The 20,925-nt window shown below is 41.1% G+C and overlaps 1 protein-coding gene across 1 annotated transcript in view; it reads left to right on the forward strand.

Annotated features, from left to right (window-relative positions):
* LOC111217600 (voltage-dependent calcium channel gamma-2 subunit) overlaps positions 1–20,925 on the forward strand; it is a 65,850-nt gene that overhangs the window by 42,740 nt on the left and 2,185 nt on the right. Inside the window, exons 2-3 of the mRNA XM_022739546.1 lie at positions 195–278; positions 20,524–20,664. Coding sequence (XP_022595267.1) covers positions 195–278; positions 20,524–20,664 — 225 coding nt within the window. The remainder of the gene's footprint in view (positions 1–194; positions 279–20,523; positions 20,665–20,925) is intronic.

Below are 20,925 nucleotides of genomic sequence, written 5' to 3' on the forward strand. Positions count from 1 at the left end.
TTTTTGTGCTCATTTTGCATGTCATTTTCATTGTTTTGTGTCTGTTGTGTTAATCAATTCATACAGAGGCAGTAACTGATTAATCAACTAATCATGTCAGCTCTAAAAAATAAAGGTTTGCAGATCAGCAGTTTGCCTGGTTGGTTTCTTCTTGTATGAACTCTACTGAACTCTTTCTCTGTTTTTCCCAACAGGAAACTTCAAAGGGATGTGTAAACAGATAGACCACTTTCCTGAGGAAACAGATTATGAAGCGGACCCATCTGAGTACTTCTTACGTGAGTATCTAGTGCACATTGAAAAATATGTGTGCACGTTAGATTGTGATGGTCTTTTTTTTTTTTTCAACTTAGAAGTGACCACAAAGAAAAATCACACCAATCCTTCCTTCGCATGTTCTCTTGACATTTACTCAGAATATTTTTGAAATGTGTCCCACTTTTTGCTCCGTCTCAGACTGGAGCGCGGTGCCAGTAACTGCTCTTGGCCCGTGTGTCACTGCTGTCTCTGTCTGCTTTTAGCACGAGGCTGGCCAGGCTGAGCCCTGCCAAGCAGCTCGTCTGTTTTTACTGCTTGGCTGTGTGTAACATAACGTGCAGTGTTACAGTCGGCTGTGTACCCTGTAAACACAGCCCATTGATTTCTGCTCTCTTTTCCTTTGTGCAAGCAAGACAGAGATGCTTGTCGAACTGATTTGCCTGCTAATCCTAAAAATCACAACAATGACTTGGAGCTCATGATGTAGTGTTAGTATGGTTAGCTCAATACTCTCCTCTAACTGGCCAGTTAATGTGTTAGACCTGTTGTTTGTGAGTTAGACTCCTGTTTGTATCACTCCACAGTCATCGAGTCACCTGGTTAAACAGCAACATCTTGTGCTAAAAACAGATGTTGTCACTCAATTTTCAAATATTTTATATGTTTTGGTCACAGACTTTTCATCAGTGGTCAATGAATGGTAATCCTCATTTTTGTTGGTGGGATAGTGTAGCCAATTGATTCTGGAGACAGCCGTTTCTATGGTCACTGTGACAGTGTAGCAACAGATGCAAGCTAAAAATGTTTCTATGGTTACAGCTCTGCTCCACTGTTGTGCAATAAACAGTAACACAGAAATATACAGGATATAAATAATGGTACTCAGGCATGGGGTGGGAATAACTGCAAATATTATCTTTATTTCACATACTTGCACATTTTGAGTCATCAGTGAATATACTTTTATTTTTTCACTTTAGTTTTAATTTGGAGGCATGGCTGGGACGGGACAGGCCCGGTGGACAGAGGCACAGGGGCCCAAATGGTCCGGGGGTTTGAAGTGAACAGTTAATGTCATTTTGGGAAGTCAAGCAACTGCAAACCACCACAAAGAGACGCAAGATGACAACAAAGATAAACAAAACAACATGTGTCTTTGAATATGTGGCTCTCGCTCTGTCAGAGGGTTGGGGGCTTTTTAAATGTCTGTGCCCAGGGGCCCACTGTCTCATAATCTGTCCGTGGGGACAAGAGGGACAAGAATTAAAATGTAGCTTATAGTTCTGTTGTTGTGGTCCAGTTAGTGGGATTTTCTTTTTTGCTTTGGACATCTTTTCTCTTGTGGCAATCTGTTCAAACAGCTTTGATAAGAAACTTTTTTGGATCATTGCATTGGAAAAAATATTGGTTTGTGGATCATGTCCATACTGAAAAGTTTCCATGGACACATGTAGAACAGTAATATTACTTCTGCTTGAATTCAGTACCTGTTGACAGTCTATATACTATGGAAATATAGTATACAAATGGTACTTTTCATTATAATCAGTGCTGGGCAGTAACACATTACAGTTCAGTAACAAGCAGCCTAGTGTGAGGGACTGAAAGTCAGTCATTACGTCACAGCTATAATCACAATACTGCTCTGATATTTCAACTGTGTGTGTGTGTGTGTGTGTGTGTGTGTGTGTGTGTGTGTGTTGGGGGTTAGCCAGGAGTTAGCTGGAGGGTTCTTAGCTGACATGCTGATGTTAGCTGCTGCTTCAATGTAAGTTGGGGAATTCCTGGTTTGTTAAGAGTTGGAGTGTGTGGACATCTGGAGGGACCATAATGTCTCTTTTTCTATTTCTACGTGTTTTAAATACACCATATGTGACATGTGAGGTGTTTAAAGGATGGTTTTCAGGTCTGTCTTAAAACAATAATAAGGTGCCCAACAATGCGACAGTTATTCTAGCTGTAATCATTCCTCTGATGATAAAAAGTTTATGTGAGTCAGACAAATCAAGTGAGTATCCACCAAAATTACATTGTTTTTTACTTCCATCCACTCCAATCCATGGCAGGGGAACAGGGAAACACAATGATGAGATTTTACACTAAAAGACATATTATTTAATTCTACTTTGACTTACTCAGAGTGCTGAAGCCTTATATTAGCTTCAGATAAACTCGCTTCAACTGAAAGGCTGATCAGGCAGGGATCTTTTAATGGACAAAAGAAAAGAAATAAATGTTTCAGTGTTCTTAGAGGCATCTGACTGTTGTTTTAAGACTGACTTAAAAAACTATGAACCTATCCTTTAAGGGCTGAGTAATACAGTGGATTTAATAAGTAATTAATATAATAAGTAACTACTACTACTTTTGTTGTCGACTAATCAGTAAAATAATATTGTTCCAAGCCCCAGAACGGCTCAACTTTTCTCAGCAAGTAATATGCATTGAGTAACTGTCATAACACATAAACACACCAATGTCCCAAGTCCCTGTTTTGAGCCCCTGGAATGTGGTTACACCCCCCACCCCCCCACACTCTGCACTGGTTTGAAACTAGAAGTCAGAAAGTGTCCGTCTCCTTGTCTCCATCAGCGGGGACGGTAATTGAGGCCTCTCGGAGAGCCGAGCAGTGCGTGCCAGTGCTGGAGATTAAGCCCAGCCAATTAGGTTGTGTTTGACTTAGCGCTCTGAGCGGTTGTTCCCGTCCGTATGTGCCACGGAGAACGCTTATGATAACAGCTCTGGTAATGATTCTAACAATGCCGGCACCTCAGCGAGGGCTGATCAGTCTTATAACGAGGCGTCTCTCAGGCTGGGGATGACAGGGGCACGGGACAGGGGCCACGCTCTGGCCCTCGGACCACCGACGCTCATCTGCGCGAGTGTGTGAGTGTGTGTTAACCTCTTCCCAGGCTGTGATTGGAGGAGAAGGCCGCAGTGCTCCCAGTGGCTTGCCAATTAGGACACTCACATCCATAAATATTTCAGCCTCCTTCTTATATAGGTCAGGCCTCTCTCGATCGCTGTCTCTCTTTCTCTCTCTTCACCCTCACACCCGTAATATTTCATGTCAGGAGTTGCACAGTACCTATTGTCACGTCTCTGTCTACAAAGAGGGTCGTGATGATTCAGAGCATGACGCTGTTTGAACATGTGAGAGTGATTTTTCTGGGTGCATGGAGAGGTCATAGGGGACACAGCATCTTGGTGAGTGTCTCTGTATTAAACCCTGGTGATGTATTTTTAAACCTGCCCATTCCCATTTCATGGACACACACCTGGTATTTCCATAATGAGGAGTTTCACGGCGCCTCTGGGTGGCCAGAGACGGAGAAAAGCTTCCTCTGCTCTCATATGCAGGCGAGGAAGAGGGGGGATAGTTATGCAACAGAAGTGATGTCATTTCAGGTGAAGGCCCAGCGGAAGTGACATCACGTGGGGAGCTTGCCGGTCCAAAATCAAGGGGACACACCGGTGACGTCACCAGACAGCGTAGGGAAAAGGAGGGAGATATTTGGTGCTGTGGTTGCTGAGCAGAAAACAGACAAATCTGACTATATTCTCCTAAACATGCACCCCCGCTTCATCACACAAACACTCACACACTGCTCTGCTGTCCTCATGCGCACACGCACAGGCACACACACACACACACACACAAACCCATATAAACACACCACATATCAGTAGCCTCTGTGTGTGTGTGTCTGTTCCGTGAGTCCTCAGCTCTCCCAATAGCAATGCAGTTTGCACATCCACACGGGGTTATATAAGCCAGCTGAGGCACACTAAAGCGCCAGTGGGTTTTTAGATCATGCCGTGTCGGAGCTCCCATCATCCACTGCTCTACTGGGCGCTAAGCAGCTGAGAGAGAAGAAAGAGGGGAAGAAGACGCCCAGTTATGCAAGCTACTAATACTAAACTGAAAGACATAAAATCAGTGTAATGTAGAGAGAGGAAGATCAGTGAGGAGCAGAGAAGTGTGTGTCTGATTCATATGGATGCTGCTGGTGTAGGAAAATCTCCTGTGGGTTACAGGGAGTATTTTACTTCTTCTACGGTTCCAATTTTTTCAAACTATCAAATAATACATTATAGGGTTGAAATAATTAGTCAGTTAATCGATTAGTCTAAGCCTTCAGCTACTGATTATTTTATCAATAGATTAATCTTCCTATTATTTTCTTAATTTATCATTAGGTTTATTGAATGTCAGGTGATGTTTTATTCTGACAAACCCAAATATTTACGGTGAAAAAAAACAGAAAAGGCACAAATTCTCACATTTGAGAAGCTGGAAGAGAATTTTTGGCATTTTTTGCTTTGAAAATTAACAGAATTGATTATTTAAATCGTTGCTGATTCATTTTCTGTGGATTGACAAATTCATTGATGAACTAATCCACTGAAAAATAATCAACTGTTTTGACAATCGATTGATCGTTCAGGTCATTCATTGGTTCCACTGGTTCTCTAATATGAGATTTTGCTGCTTGTCTGTGTTTTATGTGTCAGTCAGAATAAGAAATCTGATAATTCACTTTGTACTTTAGGAAATTGTATAATGAGTAATTTGTTGCTATTTTCTGACATATCATACACCACACAATTAATTGTTCAATCAAGAAAGTAATCAGCAGAGTACAGAGTACAATGATGCCACTTTCTGTCTTCTATTCCCAACAAGGACATCATTCCACTGCTGATTCATTTAATCATTTAATATTTTTATGGTTTTCATTAAGGCCCGTGTGGGTTTGGCATTTTCTCTTACTCCAGGGCACAACATCGTCTACTGCTTCAAGCTACATCCCATATTTGCTTGTTTTCACATCAACAACTGCTTTGTTTTTCCCACCCAGCAACCCACTGGAATCCCCCAATCATGCAGTGTGTCCCAGTTTCATACTACAGGCTATAACTATAAAGCAAAGTCTATATTCTAATGCTGATACTTACACTGTTTTGGTGGTAAATGTTCAAGAAATTGGTGCTCAGCGTCACTGTCAGTCTGTTTGCTATTTCACAATGCCATTAGTAATTTAAAACAGCTATAATCAATATTTTTGATCTAAACAATGGATCACATGACAACTGGTATGTGAATAGGGTTGCTCTTGTGATGAACGCACAGAGAATCGTCACATGACTCTGCAGTTCCCCATTTTAGCCTCTCCCTGCCCACGACTTTTATGTTTTGGTCCACTCTCACTGCTGTCATAGTGCTGTTTGTTTTCAGCAAAAAAGCTGTGAAAACCCTTTATACTCTACCTGCTCGGCAGCAAACAGCAGACAGATACAGTGAAAGCCCAGCTGGTGAACATAATGGAGCATTTAGCAGCTAAAGAGACGGACATTTCCCTCAGGAGCTGGTGGAGACCAAAAACAGAGCTAAAAACTTTGAGTTGCTCTGCCTTATTGCCTTCAAGTACATTTAACTCATGATGTAACCCTAATTCAGTAGTATAGAATTAGAGAACAGCATTGGTCTCCTACCATTAATTTAATGGGACTCACAGGCAAGTAGTTTCCAGCATGTGAATGTATCAGAATTATGGTGCAAAAATGAAATATTCCTATTTGGCCACTTTTACCCCCTCAATTAACTTTCATATGAATATTTTGTGTTTTTGCCCCAAGCCAGTGTTACTCCCCGCCTCTGGTGTTTGCATGCGTTGATCTGAGATTATTCACTGACATTGATGACAGAAGGGCAGGCCTGTCACAGCCTGTGTCACCCTCGGGCGTTGCGGCAGACTGGACGCCAGCCTGAACTGGCTTTGGCGTTGACAGATAAAATCAATGGGTCTGGGGCAGGACACGCAGGGGCTTGTAGGGCAGAGCAGGGGGTGGCATCAACCCGGCTTGTCAACCAGTGCATAGTCTCTAGTACCAGTTTATATACAATAGTGTGTGTGTGTGTGTGTGTGTGTGTGTGTGTGTGTGTGTGTGTGTGAGTGTGTGTGTGTGTGTGTGTGTGGAGAGAGAGGAAGGGCTTCACCATAGAGCTTTTACGTGATCACATGGGCTGAGATGAGGTTATCAGGAAGGTAGACCATGTTTTAAATCTTGGTGATGACGTTAAAATCCATCTTGTGCCCCAGTGTTTGGTTTAGCAGTTGGTCGCAGTGACATTGAGCATCCTGTACTTCTCGCAGTATCCAAGGTAACAAATAAGGAATCCATCGACTGATAAAAAACACACACAGCACACAGACATGGCCCAATAAATTAAAAGCCAATCATTTTTGTCCTGGTTGACCGAGTGAGTGATAGCACTCTAACTTTATATCTTATTAACGGCGAATATAGAGGCAGCACAGCTTGTAAAACACAGAGGTGAGAGAGTGTGTCCTCATATTAAAGCGAGATTAGAAAATACAGGACGAGCAGCAGTGTTCGGCTGTCACTGGGGCATCATCAAAAGACAGCTGCACCCTCTCACTTCAGTTTTACATACTCACATTTATTCATAAGTTGTGAGCCTTAACAGCCTGAAAATTCCCACTGCTGCGAGAGAAAACGGCAAATTATATACTTGTGTCCTTTTTATCTCCAAACATAAAGCAGTAAGGAGTCAGGTTTGACAGTTTGTGGGCTTTTTATGCAATACATAGCAGAATAGGAACAGTTTTATTGTTGCAAGCCAGAGGGAACGCTGATCTACATGCAATCAAAAGCTAAATGACCTCCAGCTGCTACAACATAAAGATGAAACAACTGGTGTACGCAATGTATGGCCCAGTGATGAATTCTGTATGAGATTCATCATGGAAATGTGCTTTGTGAGCATAATTCTAGGTCACAGACTGTGAAGTAAAGCCTCACATTCACACATTTTATAGAAAAATATTTTGTGTTTTCATTCACTGTAGAAGATGTTTAGAAAAAATTTGTACAATTTCAACTCAATTTTTTATGGGTCCGCGCCGGTGACAGCTGTGGCCGAAGGCGTTATGTTTTTGGCTTGTCCATCCATCCGTCCCTTTCTAGCGAACGCAATATCTCAGGAAGGTCATGAGGGAATTTCTTCAGATTTGGCACAAACATTCACTCGGACTTGGAACTGATTAGAGTTTGATGGCCAAGGGTCAAAGGTCACTGTGACCTCACAAAACACATTATTGGCTGTAACTCATACGAATTCATACGCTACTTCTGACAAAATTTCACACAAATGTCTAATAGGATAAAATGATGATGTGATGACATTTTTATATCCAAAGGGTCAAAGGTCAACTTCACTGTGACATTGTAATGTTCTGCAAATACACTTTTATTAAATTCCTTAAAAGACTTCACTCTATAAATATGTATATTAATTGGGGCTGCTACCATCACACCTCTGGGTGTTACTATTATTTTCACTATAACAGTCAACCATCAACAGTTTTTCCTCTACACTGCTGCCAAGTGCTTGCTCACTGTGGGAAATGTTGGGTTTTTCTATTATATTGTAAGGTCTTGACTTAACCCTTGAGATAATGTATGTCTGGACAGACATGGATGTAAACTGCACTGGACCAGCCACATGCTGTACATGGTATGTTGTACCTGGTTCCAGCCACTCCTTGTTGCAGTGCTACTCCCTCCACAAGTGGATGTGCACAGCAGGGACATGCAGGAGTGCCGTGTTCCTGAGTGTCCTGAACATCACTCACTATGGTTTAATCTGTTTCAGAACAGAAACAAAATGTTTAAAATGAAACAGCCAACATAAACAAAACTAACATCAGGATACAAACTTTTATCAATATACCAGATATCAAGAAAATGGATTGTTCCTTCTGCAAGCAACTCTTCTCCAAGGGTGGGACACAACATGGGTCTATAAACACTGCAGCAGCAGCAGCAGCAGGTTCATCTATCTCCCAAAACCTGGTGGGCTCTACAGGATAGATACACTGCCTCACAACAACAAATACTTAACACACGTTGCTTCTTATTATATAAATCACTATGCTGACTAATGTGGAAGTTAATAAAGGTCAGAAAACAAGACTTGCGGTGCACAGTCGAGCTGAATCCATGATGGGCCTGTGACCGATGAAAGTACCAGAAGCTGCTGCTGACGGTGGAACTGAAGCAACCATCAGTCTCACGCTCGTGGCTCAAACACCCCATTGGTTCCTCTTCCTGTTAGGAAAACTGAGGACTAGATGTCCTGGACAGGCTGGAGATTGTGTAAGCTGGATGAACAAAATAATTCGCCACAATGACAGATTGTGAAATGCAAAGTAAAACCAGCAAAAAAGACTAACTCATTAAATTATTAGGGGCTCTACCACCTACTACTGCACATTGCACTGAGGCAGAGCTGAAAAAAATTAGTTTTTAAGAGCATTGCTCAAAACGCCCCCTTTTCCCTTCGAATTTAAACTAAAGATTCATGTGTTTACTTTTCAAATGATTATTTGCAGGAAACATTAATTATAAATTATGTAAAAGGAAAAAAAAATCCTTTGCAAACAAACACTTCTCTCCAGGGCTGGACAATAATCAAAAAAATGTTTGGTTTTAGTTTTAATAGTCTTTAAAGTTTGAGAAAATTATTTATTATTAATTATTAACTATTTGAAAATTATCCAGTTTTGTTTTGTAAATCACAGATAAAAATTGATTCACTAGGATAACTGACTTAATACTATGTGAGGTGATAATAATATAGACATTAAATTGCACAATATCATGCTCTAGACATCATCACAAATAACTTTTGGTCCATATCGCACCTCCATTAGTGCAATTTAATGGACTATATTCCAAGAGGACATACCGATTTCATGTGAAAAATAGATATTTACGGTCATTGTTGAGCAACATGATCCTGTTTGTTTCATAATCACGTCATCCTTTTATCTTAATAACTCACGTCAGTGTAGTTTTGTTAAAGCAGTTCAGTGTGGCGTTTACTTCCCCTCTGATGTGTGATGTTGGCCATGCTAAGCTCTGGCAGCGAGTGCTGTCATGCAGACGTTCCAGCGTGATCTGTGGGGACATCAGCAGTGGAGTGGAGGGTAATTACAGTAATTGAAATGTGTTGTGTGGAGGGAACTTTAATTGTCTGAGCGGGCCTGTCATGTGAAGTGATTTCAGTGTGAGGGAGTTCTTTTACAGTGTTCCACTGACCCGAGTGTGTGTGTGTGTGTGTGTGTGTGTGATGTTAAAATGACAGAGCAGTATTCAGTGGACTACTGGGTTTGTATGTGCAGAGATAATCCATGTACACCTACACATTCACTAGTGTATCTACTGGTCTTGAGAAGTCAGAAAAAGCTCAATTTAATTAAAAAAAAAAAGTCATAAATAATTTCTCTTGCCTGCTGTAGGAGCAGTGTTATTTCTAAAATGATTTTGTGTCAGATTATTAACTGTTGGGAGACGTTACCCACAGAAATGGGATTGTTGTGACAGTGGATTGTGCTGCAGGAGGATTATTTTTTGGGAGCAGTCAACACCATAACACCTGTAGCATAAACTTAAATAATCTTCAATGAATGAATCATTTTGCATTGATTAATCCGTACATCCATTTTCTGCTGCTTATCCAGGTCCAGGTCATGTTAATTGAATGATATCATTGGGTACTAGAATTTAACTCAGTAGAGGGCATACAGCCGTGTCGTACACATGTATGTCAAATACAGATTATTTTCTGGATCTGCACCATATTGTACATCGATGTCAGCACCATGAGTATATCTGATTTTTTACATCAACATCCAAAAATTATCTCTTGAGAAATTGATGAAAATCTCAAAAATTCTTACAGTGCTAAAGAAAGTGACGGATCCTCCCCTTTACCCAGATCAGCACTAAAATTTAAAAGGTTCTTCTCCAGCAAGTTTGGTGCAAATTGGTTCGGTACTTCTCGGGTTATCTTGCTGACAAATTAACAAACAAATGTAACGTGGCAGAGGTGATTATTGTTATATACTCATGGATACAGTGTTAAAGTGCTATGGGATTCTATGTAGTAATAAACAGTCAAAAATTTAACTTTGTGAAGCCTGCAGAAACCCTGATTTACATCATTCTGATGTTTGTGACTGTGTTCTGCAGGAAGTGTGTGTGTGTGTGTGTGTGTGTGTGTGTGTGTGTGTGTGTGTGTGTGTGTTAAATCAAGAGATTTAAAATGTGTGATTAGAAAGTTTGGAGCATATTAGTTTTGTTTGTTTGAGGGCATCCTGCAGACCTCTTTGCAGCCAGTACAGACAATTACAGATTACACGTTAATACATTTCTGCTGGGAAGGTTCTGAGTGGGACTTTTTTTATATTTAAAGGGACCTGAACTTAGTGCTGGAAATACTTAGTGGATAGACCCGATCAGAAATGTATGAACCTGCGTAGAAATGAATTTCTCCAGGAGGCTGAAACTGTTTTAGTTTAAAACAGTTGTCATTTTACAGATTAACAGCCACAAGCTTTTGCAGATATATTAGATATTTGCTCTCTCATTCTCAACTAGGGCTCAAGTAACAGTTATTTACATTATTAATTAATCTGTCATTTCTGCTCTCCGTTAATTGTTTAGTCTATAAAATGTGAAAATAGTGAAGCATACCCAGTTCACCAGGGACCGATGTGATGTCTTCAAATCGCTTGTTTTGTCCATCCAACAATCCAAGTATTCAAAATACTGTAACACAGGACTAAGAAAACCAGCAAATATTCACACAGAAGTCACAACTACTTAATTTTCTTATGCTTTTGCTTAAAAAAATTACTTTAATGTTTAATGGATTCCCCAAAATCTGTCAAATGACTAATCAATTATTCATCTCATCATTTCAGCTTTACTCTCAGCACTGAATAATTGTGCAGCTGAAATCATTTATTCTTGTTTAAAGAACGAATCCCAACATTATCATGAAGATGAAGATGAGGGAGGAAAAAAAATAGATTGAAATTGCCAAAAAGGAAACAACCTAGATAACACAACTAGTACAAACACAAGCAATGGGACACAAAATAACTAATTAAGTTCCCAGAGGTGTCTTAAATGTCACATCTGAACCTCTCAGCTTTTACTCTTGTGCTCATTTATAAATGCCAGTGAGTGAAATCTGCCTTTATTAACTAATCCATTCAAGTCACATTGCATTCTGCCTGCAAGATGTATTATCGAGGCACATAAGCTCTTAGATACAGGCTGCGAGCTGCGCAAGCATTGTTGCAAATTTTGATTTTAGCCACCAAAGCTAATTTCCAGTCTTGATACACATTGTTTCACACTGTGTATTTTAACAGTCTGTGGCCAACACCACCACTTTTCTGTTTCAAAGATGTTTGTGGATGTTTGATGCCGGGGTTGATGGGGGCAACAAGCCTCTTGGTCAGGACGAGGACGGTGCAAGGGCTCAGTATTGAGGAAGAAGAGGAGGAGGAGGCAGTGTAGAGGGGATTAATAAGCGTTTGTAGTATTAAATCAATGTGCCTGGGAGCTGAGGCACCTGATTAGCATGACCCTGTCCTGCACATCAGCACATTCAGGGCTGGGGGAGGCTGATTAAGAGCCAATGCTAATTTCCTCTCAACCCTGTCAATGAAAGAGAGAGAGAAAGAGAGAACGGATAGAAGGTGCAAAGAGATGCCTTTGTAAAGAGGACGATGTGCATGTTAGTTCACATGTATGTTCACATGTACAGCACGTGTGTGGAGTGTCAGTGGGTGTACTGTTTGTACACATGTACCATGTTATTTGTATGCAGTTTAACAGATGTCAGTTGTGTTTAGAGAGATGGGGCACAAGATACAATTTGCCAAAAAATGGGTACACCCCACGATTCTTGTATTCTAACAGCACTAGTGAAAAGTAACTAAGTACATTTACTCAGATATGACTTTAAGGTATTTGTACTTCACTCAAGTATTTCCATTTTAAGCTGCTTTATACTTTTACTCCACCACGTTTCAGAGGGAGATATTGTTCTTTTCACTATCAGAGAGCTCGTTAGGCCACTAGTTAGTTATTTTTCAGATTAAAATTTTCAAACACAATGACCGGTTTGTAAACTATGATGCCTTATAAAGAACCCAACTGTATATAAAATAGTTCAAATTAGCTCTACCTTGACTTACTGTACCATTTAGTGCCACTTCTATATTAATAAACCAACAGTAATGATCCAATAATATAGTAATATGACACTGGCACTATTAGTACATTTTATTTGCATGCTTCTATACTTTACACTAATTTTTGAATGCATAATTTGCAATGGAAAATTTTATAGTCTGGTATTCAAGGGCATGATTTAGTAATTTATGCATCTCCATTCTTCCGTGCGTAAGCAGCATGTTACTGTTGTAGCTGCTCGAGGTGGAGCTAGTTTAAAAATGTTAGAAAAAATAAAAGTTCTGATAAACGATGGTTTATCACATATTTTTTAAGGGAGCACAAAGGGCCACAATTTGTTTTATTTTGTAATGAGCCATAAACTAAAAAGGTTGGTTTAATCTTTAAAAATGAATGGTGTTTTAGAATATTATATGTTATTAAGTAAAATCTTTATCTTAAAGTTAACTGGTGACTATAGTACAAGTACAGGAAAAGGCTCTGTAATGTCGAAGTAAAAACAGATCTTTACAAAATGATAAATTAATTACAAAATATCAAATACTAAATACCATTCTCTTTAATGAGACACAACTAAATTATCACTGATGCAGAAGACACATAATTAGTTACATGTACATTTCATATAATTTTGTGCCCAGAAATGTAGCTACAGTAAGCAATGAAATTTAAAAAAAGCAATATCTCTATAAAGATTCTGCATTTGATGTGAGTCCATACTTCAAGATGAATATGAATTGAAAGGTAGATGTCGTAGATTAGAGTTTAGTGGATTGTCTCCTTCATGCGTTTGTTTTCTGATACTCTATAAAGCTAACTAAATTAAAGCAACTGCCAGTCAGTGTGAGTTTCAGTTGCAGAGTATGAAGCTGATCAGCTGCATCCTCAGATCTGACACAGAGCTGCTCAGATGCCTCTAAAAATTCAGGTTATTTACCATTTGGTTGCATGAATGAAGCCACCGCAGTGATGAGGAGGACTAGCTGCTATAGAAACCCAGCAACCGTGGGCCTGCATGGATGATAGTCTCATTAAGTTGTTTGTCAGCCAGCACTGAAGAGTGCCAGCGCTCGGACACCAGCCTGAGCTGCAGCCGTGCCAATCAATACAGTACACACAGTATCTGCTTTCAGCCTGTGTGTCTGTGAGCAGGTTGGCACGCATGCTGGCAGGACGGTAGGGCCAGGCGGGGCTAACCGGCCTCCATCACCCATTACTACAACTCCCGTCCTGGTGCAGCCACCAACAGGACGGGCAGAGTGCGGCGCTGCCTTTGGGTACATGCCCTCATACTGTGCAGACCTGGAGAAAGGGCTAAATGCAGCCAGTGTAACTCAATCACTGGGAAAATGAATGTGTGGCTCATTATTCTTCACTTTGCTTCTTCCAACATGTGTATACGAAGGATCAGACCAAACCAAATAGAGACAATGTTCAGAGTTCTTGCTCAATAAAAACAAAGTAGATGAGATTTCCTCCATCTGGAGTAAGTAAACTTATGTGCCAATTCTCATTTCGGCTACTGACAGGAAAACAACCAGTGATAGTGGTGGTAAATAGAAAAGTGCCAATCATCATGAGGCAAACAACCAGCAACCAGAATAAATAGAAATCAGAGTTGAGAAAAGCATCATTTTTGTTTCATTTGAATAGGGCTAACATTGTTTTGGTGCAACTTGCAGTGATTTATACTATACATATATCTCACTGGGACTTCAGTTAGGATGAAATTGTGGACAAACATGATTCTGTTGGTGAAAATTTAATGTAAATTCAGAAAAGTCTGACCATTTTGTATCCCCCACCCCTTAGTTATTGTCTGTGAATCGTTCTGTTCTAGCATATTCAACAAGAATAGGCTTCTATTTTCTAGCCAATGACTGTGAATTTTGCCACCTGAAAGTACAACTTTTGCTAATAAGTCTTATCAGCTGTAGGCAGCTATCTTTAGCTAATGCTGAAAAAGTCTCTGGTTGACTTTTTAATGTTTCCAGTTGACTTGTTTTAAAACAAGAACCCTGATAAGGATTTTTAACATGCAATGTAATTCAAATTTTAGTGTGACCCTTGAATGGGTTGTGTGTTCCCATACATACTGTGCGTACATCCTCGGAGAAGCAACGCAGTGGTTAGATTTATACTTCGTGTTTGTATTTTCATTTTTACAATAGAAAAGCATTTGAAGATGAGGAATTATCGATACATTTGGCAAACTTAACACTAACAGAAATCTAAGGCTGCCGTGCCCAGTGATGTTTGCTTAGCTGTTAGTATTCGTGGAGGGGTATAGCAAACAGTCAGTCATAATCAAAATTATTTACAGCAGCTGTAATTTAATTCAAAATTCATTACCAGAAAAAATGATGTAACATGTTAGAGGGAGTACAGAGATGGGTAGCAGTGAGGAGAGGTACAATGGGTGCTCAGCACCAGAAACTGTCCTTAACTGGGTGTCACATTAATGTGGGTGTCACTTGGGAGGAAACAGAAGATTCGCCACTCTCTGTGATCGTGACCTCGACCCAAATCAAAACGGCGACCTCAGGGCTAATCACAGGGCTCCTGAGAGCATCCTTTCATGTGGGCCGAGTCGAGAGCTTCAGAAACACAAGACGCCACCGAGGTCGCCGCTGTCATTGGCTATTAGCGCGGAGGTCATAGCTTTCATTTGGACGGGGTCGCTGTTTTCCAGCAGCCGGAGATTGACAGCGTTTTACCACACAGGAGAGTCACCGCGGCTCGCTCTCTCAGGACTGTAGCCATCCCAACAGCCCTCTGTCAGAATAATGTCACCCTGGCTGAGATAATCTCCATTCACCGGGCCTCCTTGATGCACTGTGAAGTTGTAACAGATGCGCAGTTAATGAGTATCACAGTTGGTTTGAGAAGATGATGATGTGATGACAGCAGCAATTCAGTCTGCAACCAAACGTGCACAAACAATCACATGCAGAGAAACTAGAGTTGGACCACAAATAAAGGTTTTGAATTTGTCAGTCCCAACTTTAAGTAAATAAATACGCCTAATAATCCTTGATTTATTTATTCATATTAACCAAATGTAAAATACTATGTATTCATGATGCATCAGTAATAATCTAATAATATATATATAATATCAGTTGCTGGGGCCATTTTCTGCAGAATGACTACTTTAACGTTTGATACTTTTAGTACATTTTGCCCCTAATACTTTTTACTTTCAATAAGGTTTTGAATGTAGGACTCTTACTTGCAATTGAGCACATTGTTGTTGATTTTACTTAAAGGATCTAAATGCTTTGTCCACCATGGTGGCAAAAGCTATAGTATGCCAAAAATGGGTGCAAATGTGACCCACTATAATTTATTTATTTACATTATTCACATTGACTGTGTCTAATTTTATATACTTCATGCTAATGATTTAGGTTTTGTAATTTTGTTCTAGGATGCCAAAATGCAGTCCCCCTGGTTAAGATTATCAGCATTTGTCAAATATCATCACAGTTTTCTTTTCTTCAGTTTGAGATAATACTGATAACACTACAATTGTGATTCAGTCCTCTACCAAATGTAAACAAATTATCCCTCTCTTCAAGACTAAATTAAGTGTTTGAAGTCTTTAATTGGCATTATCTATCATATCTGCTGGAATAATGAATGAACAGAAAAATCACATTTCATTGCAGCTTTGTGCACATCTCTGTTCAGTAAGAAACCATCACTATGTGAGAGGTGGCTGACATTGTTAGCCAAGAGCTAAAGTTTAATCGAAGGTCAACATGAGCTCAATATATCAACAAATCAATATATTTGTCTGGCCCTGTGCAGCACTACTAAACATGGTGTATCATGGACCTGCCCTTTATTCTGCACTAACCCATCCACAGCAGACCTGTCTATCTGTCAGCCTGTCAGTCTCTCTGCCTGCCTCGCCCCCGGGGGCCGTGTTTAAACATCCCTCCAGGCAGGATTCAAAACTCTGACAGGGGCTCAGCCGATCCTTAAAAGATGGAACGTGAAGATGTGAAACCTCCAGAATGTGGTGAGGAAGGACTTTAAATAGGTGACTTCTCAGAAAGAAGCAGCTTCACCACCTTGGGAAATAGTTAATGCCCCATCTTCCTCCAGCAGCCCCCATCATCGGCCCTCACTGCAGGCAACAAGCTGCTCGGAGACACAGCTTCATACGTACGCTATGTGACCACTGGCACACTCAGTATTATGCAGGAGAACAGAGTGCATCCTGGCATGAAAAATCTGCAGGGACTTCAGCCTTTTCTTCCGAGGTACAGCATGGTCAGCCAAACCCAGGGGCATGTTGGCGCAGCAAACTGCTGCCTGATCCCAGGGAAGGCACAGTGCATGCTGGGAGGTCACTGTGAAGGTCACTGCACTTTTCAGCGCGCTGCTAAACATGGATGTTAATACAGAGAATGCATAGGACTGGAGAAGCACTGCAGGCCAGCCGATCCTTCGAAGCCATGCAAATGAGTTGGATCCTTTAGGATCCTGGAAAGCTCCAACATCACAAACCCTGTCATTGCTTTCAAGATTTCTCTGAAGCTTTCAAATCTGAGACACGACTAGCTGCCATAGAGGTCTTACTGTTACTTACTAATACTGTTGATATAGTTGTAATAAAGAGCAAATATTTTACTCTTTTTTAAAACATTACTACCTTTTACAAAAAACTATCAAGTGTTTCTGCAGACGTTTCGAAAAGTTTCTTAAGCAGTATTATCAGCAATTTTACTTGAAGTAAAGCATTTTTATAAAGTATTTTACTGTGGTTTTACTATTAAATATTATGTTTTTGGATTAATGTTATTGGTGCATTAATGTGTGTGTTGGATTTTACTGCTGATGTTTAATGTTGAATATTTTAACTTCTTTTTGTACTGTTGGGTACATCTGCAGAAATGCATCATATCCTTAAAGATCATCAGATGTCCGTACCTCTAAAAATTCGCAAGCTACGGAAAAGAAAAAAAATACATATACATACATATATGTATATATCTATATATATATATATATATATATATATATACATGTATATATGTGTGTTTGTATATATATGTTTATATATGTATGTGTGTATGTGTGTGTGTATGTGTGTGTGTGTGTGTGTGTACATATGTATGTATATCTATATGTGTGTGTGTGTGTGTGTGTGTATTCGATTCAAACATTTGCTTGTATATGAGACAGTCTCCAGCACTGCAATGTTAATCACAGCCGCGAGTATTTTACATGAAGGAGGCTGCAGAGCATGAGGCTGTTTACATTTTACAGACTTGCAGTAACAGCTTTAGGATGTTCACACTGATATTTTTTGTGTGATGAACACAATGAGATCAGATTTGTGAATGAAACGATGCACATCAGGATGGTGAAACAGAAAGGCAAAGTCACCTCAGTTTAAAGCCATACAGTTTGTTTGCTAAAATCTAGATGCAGGGACATGTTCCCCTTTTCTCTCTACACTTGTCTGCAGCCGAGCCTCTCTGAGGTTTCTCCAACTTTAGTGTCACCTTGAGATCCCACACTATTAAACAGCCCCACTGTCAACAATCAATAAATTTGGCTGGCCCTCTATCCTTCTTTTGTCTCTGCAAATGAAGCTGATGGATGAAAAAGAGCCCCGGTGCCCTCTCCCAGGTAATGTGCTGTGAACGACCATGTCAATACCTTCAGGGTTAACGGGGTAGAGGGGTGGAGGCAGAGCAGGGGGGCGGATTTAGGAAGAATGATGCATTTAGAGCAGGACACAGGAGCAGGGTCAACTCTCAGGACAACTTAATATTTAATCAACCCACCTCACCGGTAACCCTAAACCCCACAATCCCCCCCTGGTCAAGCAAGGAGACAAGTGGGAGAGGGGGGAGTAGAAACAGAGAAAGACGAGGGGGGAGGGCGAGACGACACTTTATCTTTCAAATTGTCTTGTGCTTTGACTGAGTGAGAATTAAGTGAGAGAGAGATGGAAGGAGAGAGAAAGACAAGATGAGACAGGGGACGTTTGCCGGGTGACAAAGACGGTGAGATGACCGTGTGCAGCAGACAGAGACAGACAGATGGAAGAAAAATGGAAGGTGGTGAATAACAGCATTTAAGTCTTCTCCATCACACAGATTGGAGGCCAGTGGCCAGGCTGTTTCAGGCAAGGTTAAAGAAAGCGATAAGCACATCATGATGTTGAGTGATGACATGATGGATACAGGTGGGACGGGGAGCAGAGACATTACAGTGTCGGGTCAAAAGCACATTCATAAAGGTGCTAGCTAGTGATGCGCGGCGGTCTTAAACTCCGGCTCAACAGCTTCAGTCATTTTCAATCCTATTATCATAAAACAGATCACTTCTGTTTTGATTGGCTGAGTCAAGTTTAAAGGTTTTATAGACAAAAATCATACACTAGCTCATTTACAGAATGGATTACAACCACATCATATTTCATTTGAATAGGAACATTTGACATTGGAACATTTGATGACTTTTCTCTACACACTTCATCAGGGTTGGGGCCAAAAATGTAAAGTCATAAAGGTTTCTTGCCAGAGGAAACGGCCATGGGGTCATTAGGATGGAATCAATTTATTTCTTTGTGTCTTTCTTGTTTGTGCGATTTCATATATAACATAGATATTGTGTTTACTTTTTTTTCTCATTTCTCTTTCACCTATTTTTCCTTTTTATATTCATATAATGAAGGACTGGATAGTTTGACATCTTCAGGGGTCTAAAAACCTGAGAAAGAAAAAACTATTTATGGTGGTTTAATGAGCCTAAAACTCATTGATGAGTTTAATATCTGACCAGGTGATCCGAGTAGTCATGACTTCATTTTAAGGTAGGAGAGAGCAAAAGGATTGGGAAGCACTGGTGTGGTGGGTCATGAATAATGCCAGTGTTTTGTTAATGAAGCTTAAACAGCTTGTTTCATCAGAGCTGGGTCTGGCACTCTGAAAACGTTTGGCACATTATTTGGCAAATAACGGATCTTTGCAGTAACAGCACATATGAAGGAGCCTCAGCACCGTGTTCTTTCCTTTAGTTACTGTTGAGAGCACAAGTGATTGATGAGCGTCCAGCCACAGCCATGACCACCGCTCAGCGCTCTCCTACACTGCAGCTGTTCACTTCAACCTATCAGCCCACCTGTGGGCTCAGGGTGGCTTACCCACTGACGACTGAGGGTGCTGGGGGGTGGAGGCTGGGGGGGAGCTGAGGATAAGCGAATTCCTGACAGGGAGCAGGGCGCGATGAATGGCAGCAGGTAGGCAGGCAGATGGGCCGCCAGGAGCCCCGGCGGGTCCCCGTGGAGGTGCAGGTGGCCCAGTTCAGCACAGAGCCACCCGGCCCGGCGTCAGCACTTTGGGGGAGAAACTGGGAAAAGTGCTGAGTCGGCAGGCACGTGGGGAGATGAGGTGAAGTGGTGAAAATTTTACCAGCATGATGAAAGTTTAAGCGTGCATGTTAAACAGGAGGCAGGAGGTGGGACACTTCCTCATTGTTTCCCCTGCAAACAGCAACTGTCTGTTCTCCAAGACTCTGTGAGTCTAATTTCACCCGACACCTCAGGGTGCAGCACAGCTCCTGTTTTTGACCCTGGCTTGACCTCAAAAATTCCAGTTTTCCAGTTTACAGTTTTTGCTTCTTCGTAATTAGCTGCAAGGACGCTGTTTTCGTTTCAAGGGCGTCCCTCTGCACTGCGGCCCGGCTCATATACATGCCAGAGCCCCGTAGCACTTTTGTTGACTGCCATTCACATGATGCTACATAAAGCAGCCAGTTCGCTCTGTGGTCTGCGGAGCAGTGTGCTGAGAGAGGGGGGGGGGCAGAGGGAGAGTCAAGCGGTGTGATTACATAAGGTTGGATAACAGGCTCACTGTGGGGATACACACTCACTAGACAGTGTTGATGGAGTCTTTCACAGGCCTGATGGGGTGTTGATTAGGATGTGCTCACACACAAGGAGCAGATGCTGAAATGGATTCTAATGTGCTTTTCTCTCTTTGTTTCTCGCTCCCTCTGATTTCTACTCATCACTCCTTTCATCCCTGCCATTTCCCCCTCTTTCTTTGTTGCCCCCTTGGCTGTCCTCCTCTCTGTGTGAACACCAAATCACACCCCAATCCCCAACCCTCCCCCCCAAACCCCTTTTTCTCTTCACTGCTGTCCTCCGCTGATTTCCAGGTGCGGTGCGAGCCTCGAGCATCTTCCCCATCCTCAGCGTCATCCTGCTCTTCATGGGAGGCCTGTGTATAGCTGCCAGTGAGTTCTACAAGTCACGCCACAACATCATCCTCAGCGCAGGGATCTTCTTTGTGTCTGCAGGTGAGTCAGACCCCGTCAAAATAATACAAAGGGGCAGGCGTCCATTCAATGGGCACAAACTTTGTTTTGTAATTGTGTATTTGAATTAGAGCAGTTTTTATTGGAACTACTGCCACTACACTCCATGAGTGCCTCCTGCAGCTGTTTCACAATAAAAGCCTTTCAGTGGTTCATGAAGAGTAGCTTAAAAAAGTCACTGCCAAAATAAAAAATTTCAGCAGTACTTTTAGATGAATTTTAGGTTTCATGTTTTCAAGCTCT

This window comes from Seriola dumerili, unplaced genomic scaffold (assembly GCF_002260705.1).
Source record: "Seriola dumerili isolate Sdu_G_001 unplaced genomic scaffold, Sdu_1.0 BDQW01000044.1, whole genome shotgun sequence".
Classification (NCBI taxonomy): Eukaryota; Metazoa; Chordata; class Actinopteri; order Carangiformes; family Carangidae; genus Seriola; species Seriola dumerili.